Below are 17079 nucleotides of genomic sequence, written 5' to 3' on the forward strand. Positions count from 1 at the left end.
AACAAGCCAAGCAGAGAAAGACAAATATCACCTCATCTTATTTATTTGTGGAATATAATGAACTAAACAAACTGATGAACTAAATTGATCCAGAGACACAGAGGTGGGATACAGACTGACAAGCTTCAGAGGAGGGAGGTTGGGGTGGGAGGGAGAGATAAACCACAGAACTTATATGCATGTATGCATGACCAATGGACATAGACAACAAAGCTGGGGATGGGGTTGGGGAGATGAGGAGGAGGGTGTCAATGAGGGAAAAAGGAGAAACATCTGTAACAAAAACAATTAAAAAAAAAAGAATTCGAAGAGAGCTTTAAAAAGCAAGAGATTTCCATAAGAACCATAAGACGCAACTATTGCAAAGAAATCAGGTATGAATAAGAGTCATAACTATCATAACTATCATTTGTTGTTGCATCCACTGACCTTTCTAGTTGCAATACTTTATTCACTAAAAATTCTAGCTCTAATTCACTTTTCTCTTTCCACTACTTATCCAGACATATTTCTCAGTGATTCGATATTCCCTGCTTTGGACCAATCAGCAGCCTCACTCTCAGCTACTTGGCATCCTCTCATCAAGGCTTGTGTCCTTTACCTTAAATCAGCAACTCAATCCCATCCCATACTTTAGAACCCTGATCCCTTTTCACTGTTACTTACTCTTTCATGTTTCAACTTTTCTTTTTATCCAGATTAGTGTCCATAGTACATCCTTATAAACTTCCTTTGCATAGACCCTAACTTCAGTCATGCTAGCCTAAATGAACTTTAATCTAGTTAAATTCAGTTCTCTACATAGTTCCCTCCTGCATTGGGAGTGATAAATGTAGTGTCTGAAAACACACCTCAAGGCTCACTGGTTCCACTTTGATTTTATAAATATCCAATGAGCCTTCATTGATGCTGGAATGTTACTACATTGCCCTGGTCCATCTGTTCTCACTAAAAATACACTAGAGCCAAATGTTCTTGCCAACCACTCCACTGTCACTGTTCTTCTGAAGATCATCCACAATTCCACATTGCTAAATCCTTTGGTCCCCTTTTAGTCCTTATTAGCTTGACCCCTTAGCAACATTGTATATAGTTGATTAGTCCCTCTGGAAACTCAGACAAGATCACACTCTTCTGGTTTTCTTCCTATCTGGCACCCGCCCCCCAATCTATTTTCGTGGATATGTCTCTTCTTGCCCTCTAAATGTTAGACTTGTCCTGGGTTCAATATTGATAACTTCTTTCACTTCCTAGGTTTCTTCTTCCAGCTCATGTGCTAACATCTCTCAAAGTTCTATCTTTTCCTCAACTTCTTCTGAAGTCCACATTTCTGCTAAGTTAATAAAAGAAAATTAATGAAAATCCTGTTTAGGGTAGTGATTATATGTTAAATTTTTGACATGCTTTTGAGATAACTATGAAATATATAGATGAAGATGTTCAGCATGCTCTCCTACCTGAGTCTGAAAATTAAGAAAAAAGAAAAGTTATGGAAATATATTTGACATAAGTTAACATATGGGTGGTAAGTAAAGTCATAAAAGTGATGATATTACTTGAGGAGGAACAAAGAGTATGGTCAGAAAATTGCCAGAAATGGAAATGGCTATAATTGAGAGATGAGTAAAGAAGAAAAACCATCAAAGGAGTCTGAAAAGGGGAAAAATAATATAAATATAAAAGAAAACTGGTGAGAATGGTGCTATCAAAGAAAGTTTTAATCAGGTAATGAGGGTGGTGAAATTAATAAGTGAAGTAGATGATATCAAGGATAATAATGATGACAATTTTGCTTATGATGGTATGGATGTTAGAGAAACTAATAAATTCTCTATTTGTTTCCAGCTCAGTCCCTGAGGAATGCCAGCCCAATATCATCTCAGTTCTCAATTCATTCTCTTGTCCAAAATCTAGGTTTTACCCTATGTTTTACCTCATCAGCTTTCCTGGATTGGAAGCCATTGAACACTGGATATTCATCCCCCATTTCCTTATGGACCTGGTGACCATCTCAGACAGTTGTTTCATTCTGATGATTATTAAGATCCAACCCTCCTCTGCACATGCCATCCCTCATACTATCTACTATCCTATCTGGCTGTCGTGGAGCTGGAAGGTCAGTGTCCACCCTGCCCGCTAGTATGGGAATCTATTGGTTCAACTCCCCTTGATCCACTTTAAAGCCAAATCCAGGTGTTCTGCCTTCCCTCATTTTCCTTCATGAAGTCTCCAGTGCTCCTTGTCATGTCCTTTGACCACTTTGTGGCCAGGTGCCACCCCTTGAGGTCATTATCATTGGCCAGCGAGTGGTCAGTGCAGACCTGGTTGTTATCCTCTAGGAACCTTTGACCATTGTTCCCATTATCCTCCTCCTGAAGCTTTTTCCTATTGTGGGCTTCACATCCTCTGTCATTCTTTCTGTCTACACCAGAAGGGGATACACTTGTCCTGCACATACACCAACTTGTATGGGCCGACACTGGTGGCATTCAACGTGATGTTGGACCTGGTGCTCACTGCACTGTCCTTTGGAGTTATCCTACACACAGAATCATGAGTAAAGAATAAAAACCATCAAAGGAGTCTGAAAATGAAAAGAAATATTATAACCTTGGGAGACTAGCCTCCCAAGAAGAACGGTGTTGAAACTTTCAAACATGTACCTCATACCTCTGTGCTGTGCTCATATTCTTTGTGCCTATGGTGGGCTGTCCCTGGTGCACCACTTTTGGAAGCATGATACACCTTCTCTCCACCTTCTTATGGTTAACATCTGTCTAACTCTTTGTGCCTTCCATGCTTAACCCACTCACATACAGTATTAAGACTAAGGAGATATACCATGCCTTTAGAAACTTCCTGTGCTTAGAAAGGCCAGTGCTGAGTTGTGGGGCTAAAAATTTCATATTGCCCAGAAGAAGGGCCCCAATCAGACCAAAGATTAACAGCATCGAGTACCTTTTATTTCACCCCAAGTTTCCCAATATTTTTTCCATTGCCCTAAATAAAATATGTGTGAATTTCTTTCTTGAATATGGGTTAAGAATGCTGACTTGTTCTTGCTTAAACTATAATTCCTCCTCCTATATAAGAGACCTAGCATTTTGAATACTATCAAAGTTGTCCAGAGGAATGCTCTGTTGAGGGTCATCATCAATGTGAAAAACATAATACTAAAATTAAACTAAACAAAAAATTAAAAAGGAACAATACCTTAAGAAGTACCCAGAACAGAACCTGGCAAAAATCAGGTAAACACCAGGTCTAATTCACTTTAGGAAATGTACCTTTTTATGTGGCTTCTTATGACTGCTTCTCTCATCTCTACCTGCCCAAGATTCTTTTCTCAGGTTTCCACCCTGCTAAGCAATATCCTTTGAACTCATGAGTCACATTGGAAGAATCAGAACTTCTGCATTCTTCCCTGATGGCTGATACAGGCATAATTTCTCCCCATCTTTCTGAGGATTGCTCCCTTCTGACCCTGTTTATCTAGTAGAGAGCTTTGACCCACTTCTAACTCTTCTCATTTCTGGTTTTACCTTTTCTGTTGACTCCTGAGTCCCACAACCGCAGGTCTGACATTAAGCTGAAATTGTGTTTGCTTCTCAGCCCTCTTGGTTGTGAAATCTTGCACAATGACATGAAACGCAACAAAGCTTCAATGAAGGCAACTGCCACAAACTTGTCTAAGGCATAATCTAATTTCTCAGAAGATTGTACATCTAAAATTGCCAGAGGAAATTGCCCCTCCCACTGACTAAATGAAATTCTTGTCAAAGTCTCAGAATTGAGGTTGCACCTTCAAGGTCATTGCCCCTGACAGGGCCTTTCTCCAACACCAGAGCAGATGCTTCATCAGCATCTATGGAACCCTGAACCCTGAATGTCCCAGTGCGACATCTGTCACACACAGGTTAGTATGTGATATGTTAGTGCATATGAGTGTGCTATTTTGTGTTTCAGTTTAGTTTCTTTTTTTCTCCTCCAGAATAGAATACTAAATTAAACTCTTTGGAGGAAGTATGCACGTTGTGTTTACAAGTAAATCTTTATAAATACAATTCCAGGCAGATAGTAGATACTCAATAAACAAATATTAAATGAATTCCTGGGTACAGAAATGCTTAAAGTGGAATCCAAAGCTAAACAAACAAACAAACAAAAAACAACTTCTTTTGTCTTCTAAGAAACTTTTCTTCTTCACATCCAGGAAGCTAGAGAGGACTTCTTTCTGTTGGCATCTGTCAAAGGGATGCCCCTATCATTTTCCTAAGTCTGCTTTGCTCAGGTGCTCCAGGCCCTCCCACCCCTCTCTGCCACAGGTTAAAATGAAAGTGACTGGAAAGTGCTTCCTGAGAGCTGTTCTTCACAGGGTGGTCATGATGAACCTTGTACATAAGCCACCACTCCTGCTGCCTGATCCAAGGCCCAACAGACAGCTTGCTGAGTCTGTTTAATAAATACAATTTTCTCGAAGGCAACATGTCTTATTAATCTTTATATCCAAGTATGTGGCCAAAAACATGTAGTCTCTATATATTTGCTGAATCACTGAGTTAAATACCTGATAAGAAGTAGAGTTTCAAAGGGAGATGTAACTAGAGAAAAGAGGGGACCACAGAAAGAAAGACTGAGGGTCAACCAATAAATTTTCTTGTAACCAAGAAGCTAGTGGGAAAGAAAATGAAACATCATCTATCTGCTGAAACATCTCATGGTGGTACTTATGGGTCACTAAGTAAGTTTCCACGGAAGATAACTAGGGCACCCCAAAACTAAGTTTGGGGAGGATATTGATCTCTTTTTGTTGTTTGTCAGGTCTGCATCCATCGAATGAGTTTCCTCTGAGGGCCTAAGACCCAAGGGAGAAGGACAGATAGCTTTATAATTGGCAGTGAGGTAGCAGATCCTGAGTCAATCAGAAGAGGCTGGGAGAGAAGCAAGAAACGCTGCAGGGGGAAGAAAAGAAACTACTGACATCAAGGGACCAGTAAGTCATTGAAGGTCCTTTGGTTTGTGGGCAGAGGAAGCCAAGTTAATCACCTCTCTGATACCTTTCATCTAGCAGGTATATTAGTAAGGTCATGAAATAGGGCAGCTTCCAGGATGATGACTAGTCTGTGGCTACTGTTACTCTATTATATCTCACCATGAAGTTTTTAGTTGGAAAGAGAGACCAGGAGTTGTTGCTGGGCTGAGTGGTGGAATGGAGTGTTACAGGCTGTGTCAAAGAATCATAATCTCAACTGCTCCACCCTAACTGATGCAGCTTCCAATACTTCAGAGCAGTTCTTTCCACAGTTGCATACTAAACCCAATAGTTTCCCTGGAAAGGAAGCAGGGAACATGTGAAATCATGCATTACTGAATAAAGCTAAGGTGTACAGGGATTCAGTCACTTTACCAAAGTCATGGGGCTGGCTTGTCCAAAAATCACATAAGAGCTCAGAGCTCCAAACCCTGAGTTTCTTACTTTTCATTGTTGTCATATTACTCGCTGACTTTCCCTGAAAGCCCACTGCAGAGATGAAGAGAAGAGGTGTAACTGTCATATGGTAGATAATTGCTATGGAGACCTTTCAATAAGAAGGTAGTCTTGAAAACCACAAATAACAATAATCTGCATCTATTGAGTGAATGGTTCTAACTGTACCACATTTAGAGCTATATATAAATGTCTCTACAACCTACAAAGTAGATACAATAATTGTCTCAGTTTTTCCAGTTGAAGAAACTGAGATTAAGCAAATAATTTGCTTTATCATAGAGTTCATAAATATTTGAATTCTGATTTGAATGCAGATCAGACTCTAGAGCTACTCCTTACCCACCTCACTCTACTGCCTAATGAACTTTGTCTAGGACCAGGTGCATCTTCACTGTCCAGAAGCCTTGAGATGAGAAGACTGAACAAAGGGTTCTGGGAGTTTCCCAGGCCTCCTTCTCTAGGGTCCTTACCTCAGGCTCCTCATCCTCCCCCTGTTCCTCATGCCTCCCCATATCTTCCCCTCCATGTCTGATCACATCTTCCATTCACCATCCTTTCTGCCACCTGGCCTTCCCTTCCTGTTGTCTAACAAGGGGTTTTCTCTTCTCCTCAACTCCCTTCTCTCTCTCTTTCATTTGACCTCCCATTCTGCCCCTCCCTCTTTTTTGCTTCTCCCTCTGCCTCTCTCTATCATCTCTGTGTCCTTAAGCTTCTTCCCAATTTATTCATTGATTTTCTCCTTCATTCTTCTTTAGTCTCTTTCTTATCCTCAGTTCTCTTTCTCTGTCCTTCTGCCATCTGTCAGCAAACCTCTCTCTGACCTTAGCTCCCCATTCTCCAGGCTATTCATCCTGTCCCTCTCTGCCTCATCTCTCCATCACCTTCTGCTTCCAAGTTTCTTCCTCTCAGTTTCACAACCCCCTTTCTCGTTGATGTTTAGCTTGCCTTGTTCTCTCCTTCAACATCTTTTTCACCAGTTTTACCCCATCCCCATTCTTCTTCCATTTTCTCATGCTCTTGCAGCCTCTATACTACTTGAACTTAGACCCTCTCCAGCTTTGCCCCTCAGCATTTTCCTAAGGTCATCATTTCACTGTCTCACGTCCTTCTGCTACCTGATCCTCATCATACCTTCTCTAGTTCCTTAGCCTCATCACTCAGTCTGTCCCTCACCTTGCTTTCTGTACCTCCATATATGCTGTGATCTATTTTTCAGTTCCCCTTTTTTCACTGTTCCCTAATTTTTTTCTTCAGTCCTTTCATCTCTCAGTAGATCCCCAGTCTTTCAATGGTACATACCTTGTGCCAAGATCTAAAGCACTCTCATAATTAAGAGGAGATGGAGTTTATTTCTTTATAATAGGAGAGCATAAAGAGTAGGAACACTAGGGAAAATTATAAGAAAATCTGTTTTGGGTTAGAGGTAATCACAAATATATTTATTGTTTATGATAGCCCAGATTTTGTGCTAAGTTTCATGTACATGGTGTGCCAATTAAAACATATTCATTCTTTAATTAGAAAATATCATTATTATTATTTTACTGATAAGAATACAAAAGCAAATACGCTATCAGACACTGAGGTACGGAATAGCAGAGTGTCTTCTGAGCATCTCTCCAGGTACCCCTTATTTTAGTATTTAATAAAGAAATTTGAGCAGGACAGGCTTTGTCACTGCTGCTCTGTTTCATGGCACACTTACTGATATGTGCTTTTCACAATATCTGTCTAGGAAACATTTCTCTAACAAGTTTATCTGGTGTATTGGGGGTGTGTAAGCTGTGTCAAGTCTCCAGCTTGATTTCTGGGGAGAGATGTCTTTGAAAATATGATACAAAGAAAGAAAGAAAAAAGAAACAAAGAAGTAGGTATGTCTAAATTAAACTTGAAATAAATCTCAGGAATTAGAGTACAGGTGGCAGCTTTAAATATGTAGACTAATCTCTCCCCCAAAACAACAACAACAACAAAAGAAACAAAACTCATAGACACAGACAACGTTATGGTGATTACCAGAGCGAAAGTAAGGTGGGAGGAGATAGAAGAGGATGAAGGAGAGATAAATAGTGACAGAAGCAGACTTGACTTTGGGTGGTGACCACAGGATACAATATACAGATTATAGAATTATATTCTTGAAGCCTAGATAATTTTATTAACCAATGTCACCCCAATAAATTCAACAAAAATTTTAAATAAATGTGTAGACTACGTAGGCTAAATTAGTGTGAATTTGTGAAAGAAAGAATGAGATTTCCTGAGAAGATGCCTGAGGTGTAAGGTACCGGACAGTGAGTCAAGGGTCCCGTGAGAAGGGTCGAGTGGGGAGAGGATCATGAGCGTGTGAAGAGGATCACATAATGACAACAAGGAGAAAAAGTAGACTGGACGAGGCAACTCTGTATAGGTGTCCTCAATTTGCTTAGAAAAGTTAGAGATAACATTTCCTACAAAAAATGTTTGAAGAGTTCATACAGAAGAGACAGGAGTGACCCAAGTTTGAGAATCTGCACATTCTATTCCAGTTGAGTTATAAAGATTTCTCTAAGGGAAGTCTTTCATTAGCTGGTCAAGAACAAGAGTAGGGAAACCCTTTGTTGAGGCTTAATGTCACTGAGGTATGAAAATGATTAGATGGGAATGAGAGAAAAAGGGGAAAAGCAGGCAAAGGACAAGCTGCTTGTGAAGGCAGTTGCTCTTTGAGAGGTCATGGTGTTCCAGAGACCGGACCAGCCAGCAGGGGATTGGTGTCTCATGAGGGCAGGATAGCTCATGCTGACTGGCCTGGTAATCTTCATTCATACTGCCACCTTTGTCAGAGTGAATAGGCCTCTTGAGAATGAGGATCTCCACCATATCAAGTGCCAACTTGAGCTTCTCTACATTCCTGCTGACAGGCTTCCCAGGCCTAGAATGGGCCCACCATTGGATCTCACTGCCTATTTTTGTAGTATACCTCGTGGCCCTCTTGGGCAATGCCACCATCTTGCATCTGGTACGAACCGACCCTTCTCTCCACCAGCCCATGTACTACTTTCTGGCCATCCTGGCTGTGACAGACCTGGGCCTATGCATGTCCACAATGCCCTCAGTGCTGGGTGTGCTGTGGTTTGATGCCCGGACAGTGGGCCTGGTGCCCTGTGTCCTGCAGCAGCACTTCCTACACTCCTTTTCCTTCATGGAATCAGCTGTGCTCTTTGCTATGGCTCTGGACCGCCTCGTGGCCATCCGCTTCCCACTGCGCTATGCATCTGTGCTTTCAGGTCCTCGTGTGGCATTGGCAGGGCTAAGCTGGGCATGCGGAGTGCCGCCATCACTGCTGCACCTTCACTGCACCTACTGAATTTTGACTACTGTCGCCCTGGAGCACTGTCCCATGCCTACTGTCTTCACCAGGATATGATTCGTCTGGCCTGCTCTGACACACGTTTCAACAGACTCTATGGGCTGTGCATCATCATGCTGGCCATGGGCTCTGATGTCCTTTTCATCCTGCTCTCCTACACTGTCATCCTCTACACTGTGCTGGTGATCGCCTCTGCAGGGGAGAGGCTTAAGGCCCTCAACACTTGTGTCTCCCACATCATGGCTGTGCTCTGCTTCTACGTGCCTGTGCTAGGTCTGTCCATTGTGCACAGATTTGGGCACCACACCTCACCCCTGGTGCACATCCTCCTGGGCACTGTCTCTGTGCTCTTCCCACCACTGATAAACCCAGTTATCTATAGCATCAAGACCCAGCAAATCCGCAGGGCCATTATGAAGATAGTTTCACTGGGGAAGACACAGTGAAACATTGAGGATGAAACATGTTGTTCGAAATAGGGAATGTTTTAAAGCTTCTTTTTAGAGTCCTCTTACAACAAAGCAATTTCTGTTTACTTATTTTTTGTTTGAACACTTGACTGTAAATTATGAATGATTCTAATGTAAAAAACAAATAAAAATGATGCTTATTCCTACTTATGTGTATACTTCTAAATATATAATCACTACTTTCTTACAGTGAAAAGAATAGTTACTTTTTACATAAATGTTATGTTCAACATGATTTTTGTATTTTCTCCTCTACTGATCTGTTAGAACTCTAATTCTATAATAATTTTTTTTGCATTTTTTAAAATCTTAATGGTTGAGTGTATTACAGATGTTCCTCATTTTCCCCCATTGACCCCCCTATTTCCCACTCCTGTCCCCCCTCTCCTTTTCCCACACTGTTGTCTGTGTCCATTTGTTATGCATATAAGTTCTTTGGTTTATTTCTCCCCACCCCCCAACCCCTTCCCTTTGTGGTTTATGAGTCTAGCAACTGATTTGTACTTCTTAATCCCTTCACATTATTCATCCATTCCCCTGACCCCTCTCCCTTCTGGCAACCAAAAAAATGTTCTTTTTATTTATGAGAATGTTTCTGTTCTGCCTGTTCATTTTATTTGTAGATTCAATTGTCGATAGATATGTATTCATTGCCATTTTGTTTGTTCATATATTTTATCTTTTTCTTCAAAAAGACCCTTCATCATTTCATATAATAATGGTTTGGTGGTGATGAACTCCTTTAACTTTTTCTTGTCTGGGAAACTCTTTCTATGGCCATCGATTCTAAATGACAGCTTTGCAGGATAGAGTAATCTTGGTTGTAGGAGCTTGCTTTTCATCACTCTGAATATTTCTTGCCACTCCCTTCTGGCCTGCAAAGTTTCTTTTGAGAAATCAGCTGACAGTCTTTTGGGAACTCCCTTGTAGGTAACTAACTGCTTTTCTCTTGCTGCTTTTAATATTCTCTCTTTGTCTTGAACCTTTTGCATTTTGATGATGATGTGTCTTGGTGTGGGCCTCTTGGGGTTAATCTTGTTTGGTACTCTCTGTGCTTCATGGATTTGTATGTCTGTTTCCTTCACCAAGTTAGGTAAGTTTTCTGCCATTATTGTTTCAACTAGGTTTTCAATTTCTTGTTCTCTCTCTTCTCCTTCTGGCACCCCCAAGATGTGAATGTTGGCATGCTTGAAGTTGTCCCAGAGGCTCCTTACACTATCCTCATTTTTTGGGATTCTTTTTTCTTTTTGCTGTTCTGATTGGGTATTTTTTCCTTCCTTATATTCCAAATCAATGGTTTGCTTCTTGGCTTTACCTACTCTACTATTGAATCTGTGTAAATTATTCTTTATTTCAGATAGTGCCTCCTTCATTTCTGACTGTGCATCCTTCATTTCTGACTGGTCCTTTTTTATGTTCTTGAGGCCCTCACTAAATTCGCTAAGGTTCTCACTAAGTTCATTGAGCATCCTTATAAGCAGTATTTTGAACTCAGCATCTGTTAGGTTGCTTATCTCCATTTTGCTTAGTTCTTTTCTTGGAGATTTTTTCTGTTCTTTTATTTGGGACCCATTTCTTTTTCTCCTCATTTTGGCTGCCTCCCTGTGTTTGTTTCTATGTATTACTTAACGAGAAGGTATGGGGCTAGCTGAGACCAGATGCTGCTTGTTTAAAAGAATTTAGGAAAACCTGAAGCAGGATGCAAGACAAGCCAATTTTATGGTTAACCGGAAGTTCTATAATAAGTTACTAGGGATAAATTATTGTAATAATTTGGAAAGTTGAATTCTTACTTTATATTTTTTGGATTAACTAATGAGTTTAGCACTATTCCTTACAATATAATATTTTTATTATATCCATCTATCAAAGATAATTTGTTGTAGATCCAAGAGAAATGTCCAATATTGCTTTTTTTTATAACCCCCACAACCCCCCGCCCATGTCCATATCATAGTCTGGGACAGAAGTAAGTCCTGAGACCCAGCCATATTTTTCTTTACTTTTATTTAACTGTCAATTTTTCAAATGTATTTGATTTCTGTTATCCACACTTATTCTTTCCTATCTTCAGTAATTTTAATGTGTCTTTAAAATTAATAATTACAACCCTGGCTGTTTGGAGCATAATTGCATAGAGCAATAGGTCAGTCAGGGGCATACAGGAGGTGACCAATTGATGTTTCTTCCTCACATCGCTCTCTCTCTAAAATTAATAAAAATACCCTCAAGTGAGAATAATAATAATAATAAATATAAAACATTCATCTAAAAAAATTAGATTAAAATAAAAAAGCTCTCTGACTGATGTGGCTTATTTGATTGAGCACCATGCCATGCACCAAAAGGTTGCATGTTCAATTCCCTGTCAGGGCACATGCCTGCATGAGGGCTCGATCCCCAGTGGGGGTTGTGCAAGAGGCATCCGATTGATGTTTTCCTCTAGCATTAATGTTTCTCTCTCTGTCTTCCTTCTTATTTCTCTAAAACCAATAAAAATATTTTTAAAAAGAATAAAATGTACAGGATGATAGGTGAATAATAATGATGGCAAAATTTTTTAATGGGATAAATCTAAGAGTATTTACATCCTAATAATGAAAAGCAAATGAAGAAGAGGAGAAAAATAGAGGAAAGACTATGAGAGATTTGTGAGTCAACATGAAAAGGTCCATTTAGCAAAGGAGACTAGAGGAGAGGTGAATGAGATAAAAAGAATAGCATAAGTATATGATGTCATCAAACCCATGAGAGGAGAGTATTTACAAAAGAAAAGAGAGGATTTCTGATTTTTGATTTCACATGTAAGGAGCTTGAAACTTGTCACTTCATACTAACAAGTAAATAACTGAATGGATGGAAAAATAAACACCTCTTCCAGTATCCATGAGAGAGGACCAAACACTGCCCCCAAGATTAGAGAGCTAAACACACAAATTCAGGGGGTCACAGCTTACCAGAACAGAAACTCTTGAGACCAGAATAACATAATCCAATAATGTGAATTGCTATGATTTTTAAAATTTCAATGTGTAATTAATGCAATAACAATAAATTAATAGTTTAATTGTAATTTTTTATTGCAATTGTAAGAATGAGTTAGATTGGTTTTAAATTTACTAATCCTAAGACCCAGGTTCTTTGTCCACAGAATCAGGATTTCCATAAAGCACATAACAATTTAATTGCATTGGCAAGTATTTTTAAGAACTGTCCCTTAAATAAGCATTGTTAAGAATATAGAAATAACAATGGCTCCTTCCAGCCAGTCCCCTGAAATATGATGATTGGAAAGCAGCCAGAGAAATAAAATAAGTTCAAATAACTTGTTATTATGAAATGTTTGCTTCAGCTCTTAGCCTAGTCTTTCATCCATGACATACTTATTCTCTTTTGATTCCCATTTATAAAACATATATTCTAGTTATTGTTTAACAGATTATTATGTTTACATAAAGTAGAAAAATATAGGCGGGACAGGACTCTAATCTGTAGCTAAGGAATAAATGTTGCACACATATAAGATGTTATTAAACAGAGACCACACTATCTTTGTTTGATTTCAGGAAAAATAGAGTGTAATGCTTCTCAGGGTGCAAGTTGAGGTAGCAATCTATGGAGGTGAAACAAGAAACCTTACCTCTAAATGTGTTGGAAAACCTGAGTGTTGAGCACGTATTTAATTTTGCCAAAAGACTTCCTCATCCCAATGTCGTTGTTTAGTTATCACCTTAACATTTAGGCAATAAGGGGTCATAAATGACACAATGTTTATAAAGTCAATGAGAAGTATGAAACTTCCATCACCTAAATGAATCTAGGTTGCTGAAATTCAGGCATTTCCCCTGGCAACCAGACTAGGTTAGGGGTCCTATTCGTGAGTCTTTGGAAGATAACATGATCAAGGACACTGCCATGAGTGTCTCACAAAGCTAGGCTTTCAATTATTTAGTGATAATTCAGAACACAGGAGCAACTGAGAATGAAAGAATTGGCTACTCTGGCTGCAAAGACCTGCCTGACCTGAGATATGGGAACTTGACCTCAAGGGAGGCTGGGCAACCTCACCATCTACGGAGAATGCAGTTGGGAATAGATCTCAGTCTGTGGGCTGAGGGCACCACTAGCAGCCAGTGCCTGGTCCAAAACAAAATATTAAAGGTGGTTTTCAGGGACAAGAGCAAGAGGAAGAGGAGCATTAAAGAAGGCCAAGGGTTAATACTAAAGGAAACAGGAAATGACTTATTTGGCAATGGGATTCTGCTTATGATGAAAAAGTACACTCAGATTTGTCTAATTAAGTTTTCTCATTAAACGTTTTGTCCTTTAAAGCAAGTACAAGTATTCTGATTTTTAAGGACAGTAAATAGGTTTAGAGATCATTTATACATTCACGATGAACAAGTAAAATTAAAGAGGAAAAAAGGAAGTGAAATCAGGTGCTTTGAGTTTAAGTTCTGTGGGTAACTCAGGAAAAGTTAATTCAGGGTACAACATGACCTGGACTCTCAGCTAGGGTGACACAGAGAATGAGGTCCTGCTTTCTCAGATCCCAAACAACAGGAAAAACTTAGGAGGAACATAAAAACCCGGGTTATAACTACGGCAATAAATACTGAGACTGAGACTGTGTCCAATGTCAAATATTGAGATTGAGAATGTGATGATATGACAGAAGTATGTCCTTGAGTCACCTAACACATGTGTCATCTTATTCAATGTTTTCTCAGAATTTAACTTATGATTTCCCAGAAAGCAACTCCTGGGATCTTCTGTTCTTGGCTTATTTATTTCTGCAGGCCCAGAGGCAGCCTGTTCTTCTGGGACTGGTTTGCCTGTGTCTCCCAGGGCACTAATCGTCAACACTGGAGGAAGGAAAGGGCTAGTTCTGGAGTCATGATAAATAGCAAGAAAAGTCAGCTCCTGCCTCCAGGTGGCAAGCTGGAGACCAGGCCTGGGACCAAATAGGAGCAGATGGGCTTTCACAGAGGAAGAGTCTTGCCCAGAAGTTCAGCCTGTGGGACCAGGAGGTTGTGGACTTTGTTCGGGTGAGTTGAACCAGGAGCTTTTGTTCTGAGATGCAGCTCATTTCAAGCACATTTTTGATTTTCCCTTTCTCTTGTCATTAAAGACTCCTTCTCCCTGGAGGACACAGACTTTTGTCTAGAAAGCCTTACTATGCAGTGGATCACTTGGTCTCTTTACCCATCTGCTCTGTTCACTCAAGACACCTGGGGCAGGGAAGCCTCCAGTTTGCCCCCAAACCCAGTTCCATTTAAACTGGATATTTAATTTTGTTTTTAAATGTATCTTTATTGAGTAGACCAATTTACCTTCCTCTCCTTCATCTTTCACACCACTAAATCTTGTCCCCTCCACCCCATGCTGGGAGCTACATAACCTTTAGGGCCTGGTCACTTTTAAACCCAACTCCTCGATGCCTTTTTTTTTTTTAATTTATATTTATTATTGAGAGTATTACAGATGTCCCCCCCTTTTTCCCCCCTTGTCCCCCTCCACCCAGCTCCCACCCTACTTCAGGCTTTCACCACACAATTGTCTATGTCCATGGATTATGCATATATACATGTAAATTCTTTGGTTAATCCCCCCTTCCCTCTGAGATTCCTCAGTTCGGTCCATGCTTTTCACTTGTCCCTCATTTCTCTCTTGAGATGGCCCAGCTTCATCTGCACCTCATCTCACTTGCTGTCACTGGTGTCCTTGTATAGCTTTAGTTTAGGCTTCCTAACTTGAACCTGAGTGTTGCCACTGGACTTTGGCATGTCACCTGGAGTGCCAATTTCTCACTCTCTAACTTGTAGAATGGGTGTGATCAGGTCATTTTAAGTAGTTTGAGCATAATAAGATGACAAATACAAAGATCACATGCTCAGGGCACCCTTCCAGAGTGCCTGAAACACAGTACTAAATCAGTGCATTTTCTTTTCTTTTCTCATAATTTATACTTGCCCTCTCCCCTGCCAAATATCAGACTTTACTTTCTCCTTACATTTCCCGCTTATCTCTCACACCTTAGTCATTAGAAACAATCTCCACCCTCCTATAATAACAGCTCCTCATATAATGATGAATTAAATTAAAATAATTTACATTATTATTCTGTCCTCAAAGTTTCTCTCATTTGAAGAAATAAGACAAGATACATTCTTCCTCAATCTCCCAGCCTAGAATAACAACACTGTATGTTAGAGTGTACCTTCTTTCCTGTCATCCCTCCCCCCTTCTCCCTCCCATTTATTAAGCCCTATTGTTATGCTTAAAATATAGAATCTAGGTCTTCTTTGGAGGAGCTTTCAGACAACTGGGAGAAGTCACATCAATAGCTGGACTAAAGGGAAGTGCTTCGAGAGACTGCTACAAGATGTGACTATGCACATGCGTGACAAAGATGTTTTAAAATATAATTTTTAGTTGAATCGAATGCCAGTGTGTTTATGAAAGGAAAGGAAAAAAAATAGCAAAGCAAACAACAGTAACCAAAACAAAACAAATCATGGGAATGACCAGGAGAGAAAAGATAAGTTAAGGTTGTCAGGATGTATAGAGGAGTCAGGTTGAGGAACTAAATCTCATTGGAGTTTAATAAACACTAAGAAGTGCGCCATTCAAAGAAGATGCCTGTATGGATTATAAAGAATTTTTCTTTTTATCTTAAACAGTAGCACAAGAAACAAAATCATTGTTCCCCTTAATAATTCAAATTGATGACTGTGTTCAGATGCCAGTAATTTCCTCTTCACCAGAACATTTTCAATCCTGTATGGATTATGAAGAATTTTTCTTTTTATCTTAAACAGTAGCACAGGGAACAAAATCACTGTTCCCCTTAATAATTCAAATTGATGGCTGTGTTCAGATGCCAGTAATTTCCTCTTCACCAGAACATTTTTCAGTGCCAATCTGTTTTCTTCACTTTTTTTTATGATGTCTTCCTAATTAACACACTAATCAATAGACCATGAAGATGACAAACTCAAAGTTTAGACTCTGATCCCAGACCACTTTTCCTTCCCACAACCTGTATCATGGACGGATATATTCTCTCTCAAACTCCATCTGCTTTTGTTTACATGGCAGGTTATACTCAGTACTGACAGTTTTATACAATGACTCATTTCCCATGCAAACATTTTTTTTTTAATGATCAGAAGAAATTGTAGAAAGCAACAGACAAATATGTGTGAGATTCAGTGTCGTTCATGGATCAGAAAGTAGGGTAAAATGATTTCTTAGAGATATTCTGATACTTGTAATAGCTCAGTATAATAAAAGTGGAAAATTGATATCTTCAAGCTACCAAATTTTAAGCAATTAAAAATGGCTTAATTGCAAAAAAAGATGAATATTATCCATAAGGATGAAGGAAAAAAGTCTGAATAAAAAATAATTTGATAAAAATTAAATTTCTGATGTGTATTGATGAGTCAATTATTATCATTGTTATTATTTCACCAATATTATTAACCTTCATTGAAAATATATTGTGTACTAACTGCTCCATACACATTAACTTGTTTAAACCTCAAAATAAACCTATGAGCTACATATTAAAATTATCTCTGCTTTACAGATGGGGAAATGAAGAACCTGACAGAAAGTAACTGAGCCAAGATCCGAGCTGTGTCAATCTGACCCAGAGTCTATAGTCTTATCTTTCATGCACCGTGATCTGAAATTCCAAAATTCATAATATAAAATCTGGGATCAATAAATAAGGTACATACTTATATATGAATAGTATACTT

At 39.3% G+C, this 17079-nt stretch overlaps 1 protein-coding gene and 1 pseudogene across 1 annotated transcript; both read left to right on the top strand.

Annotated features, from left to right (window-relative positions):
• Positions 1–1860: 1860 nt before the first annotated feature.
• LOC118629034 lies at positions 1861–2897 on the top strand (annotated as a pseudogene).
• A 5436-nt stretch (positions 2898–8333) lies between these two features.
• On the top strand, positions 8334–9286 carry LOC118627513 (olfactory receptor 51L1-like). The gene is given in 2 exon segments (XM_036257689.1): positions 8334–8781; positions 8784–9286. Coding segments are annotated over 2 exon segments (951 nt in total).
• Positions 9287–17079: the final 7793 nt, after the last annotated feature.

This window comes from Molossus molossus, unplaced genomic scaffold (assembly GCF_014108415.1).
Source record: "Molossus molossus isolate mMolMol1 unplaced genomic scaffold, mMolMol1.p scaffold_m16_p_13, whole genome shotgun sequence".
Classification (NCBI taxonomy): domain Eukaryota; kingdom Metazoa; phylum Chordata; class Mammalia; order Chiroptera; family Molossidae; genus Molossus; species Molossus molossus.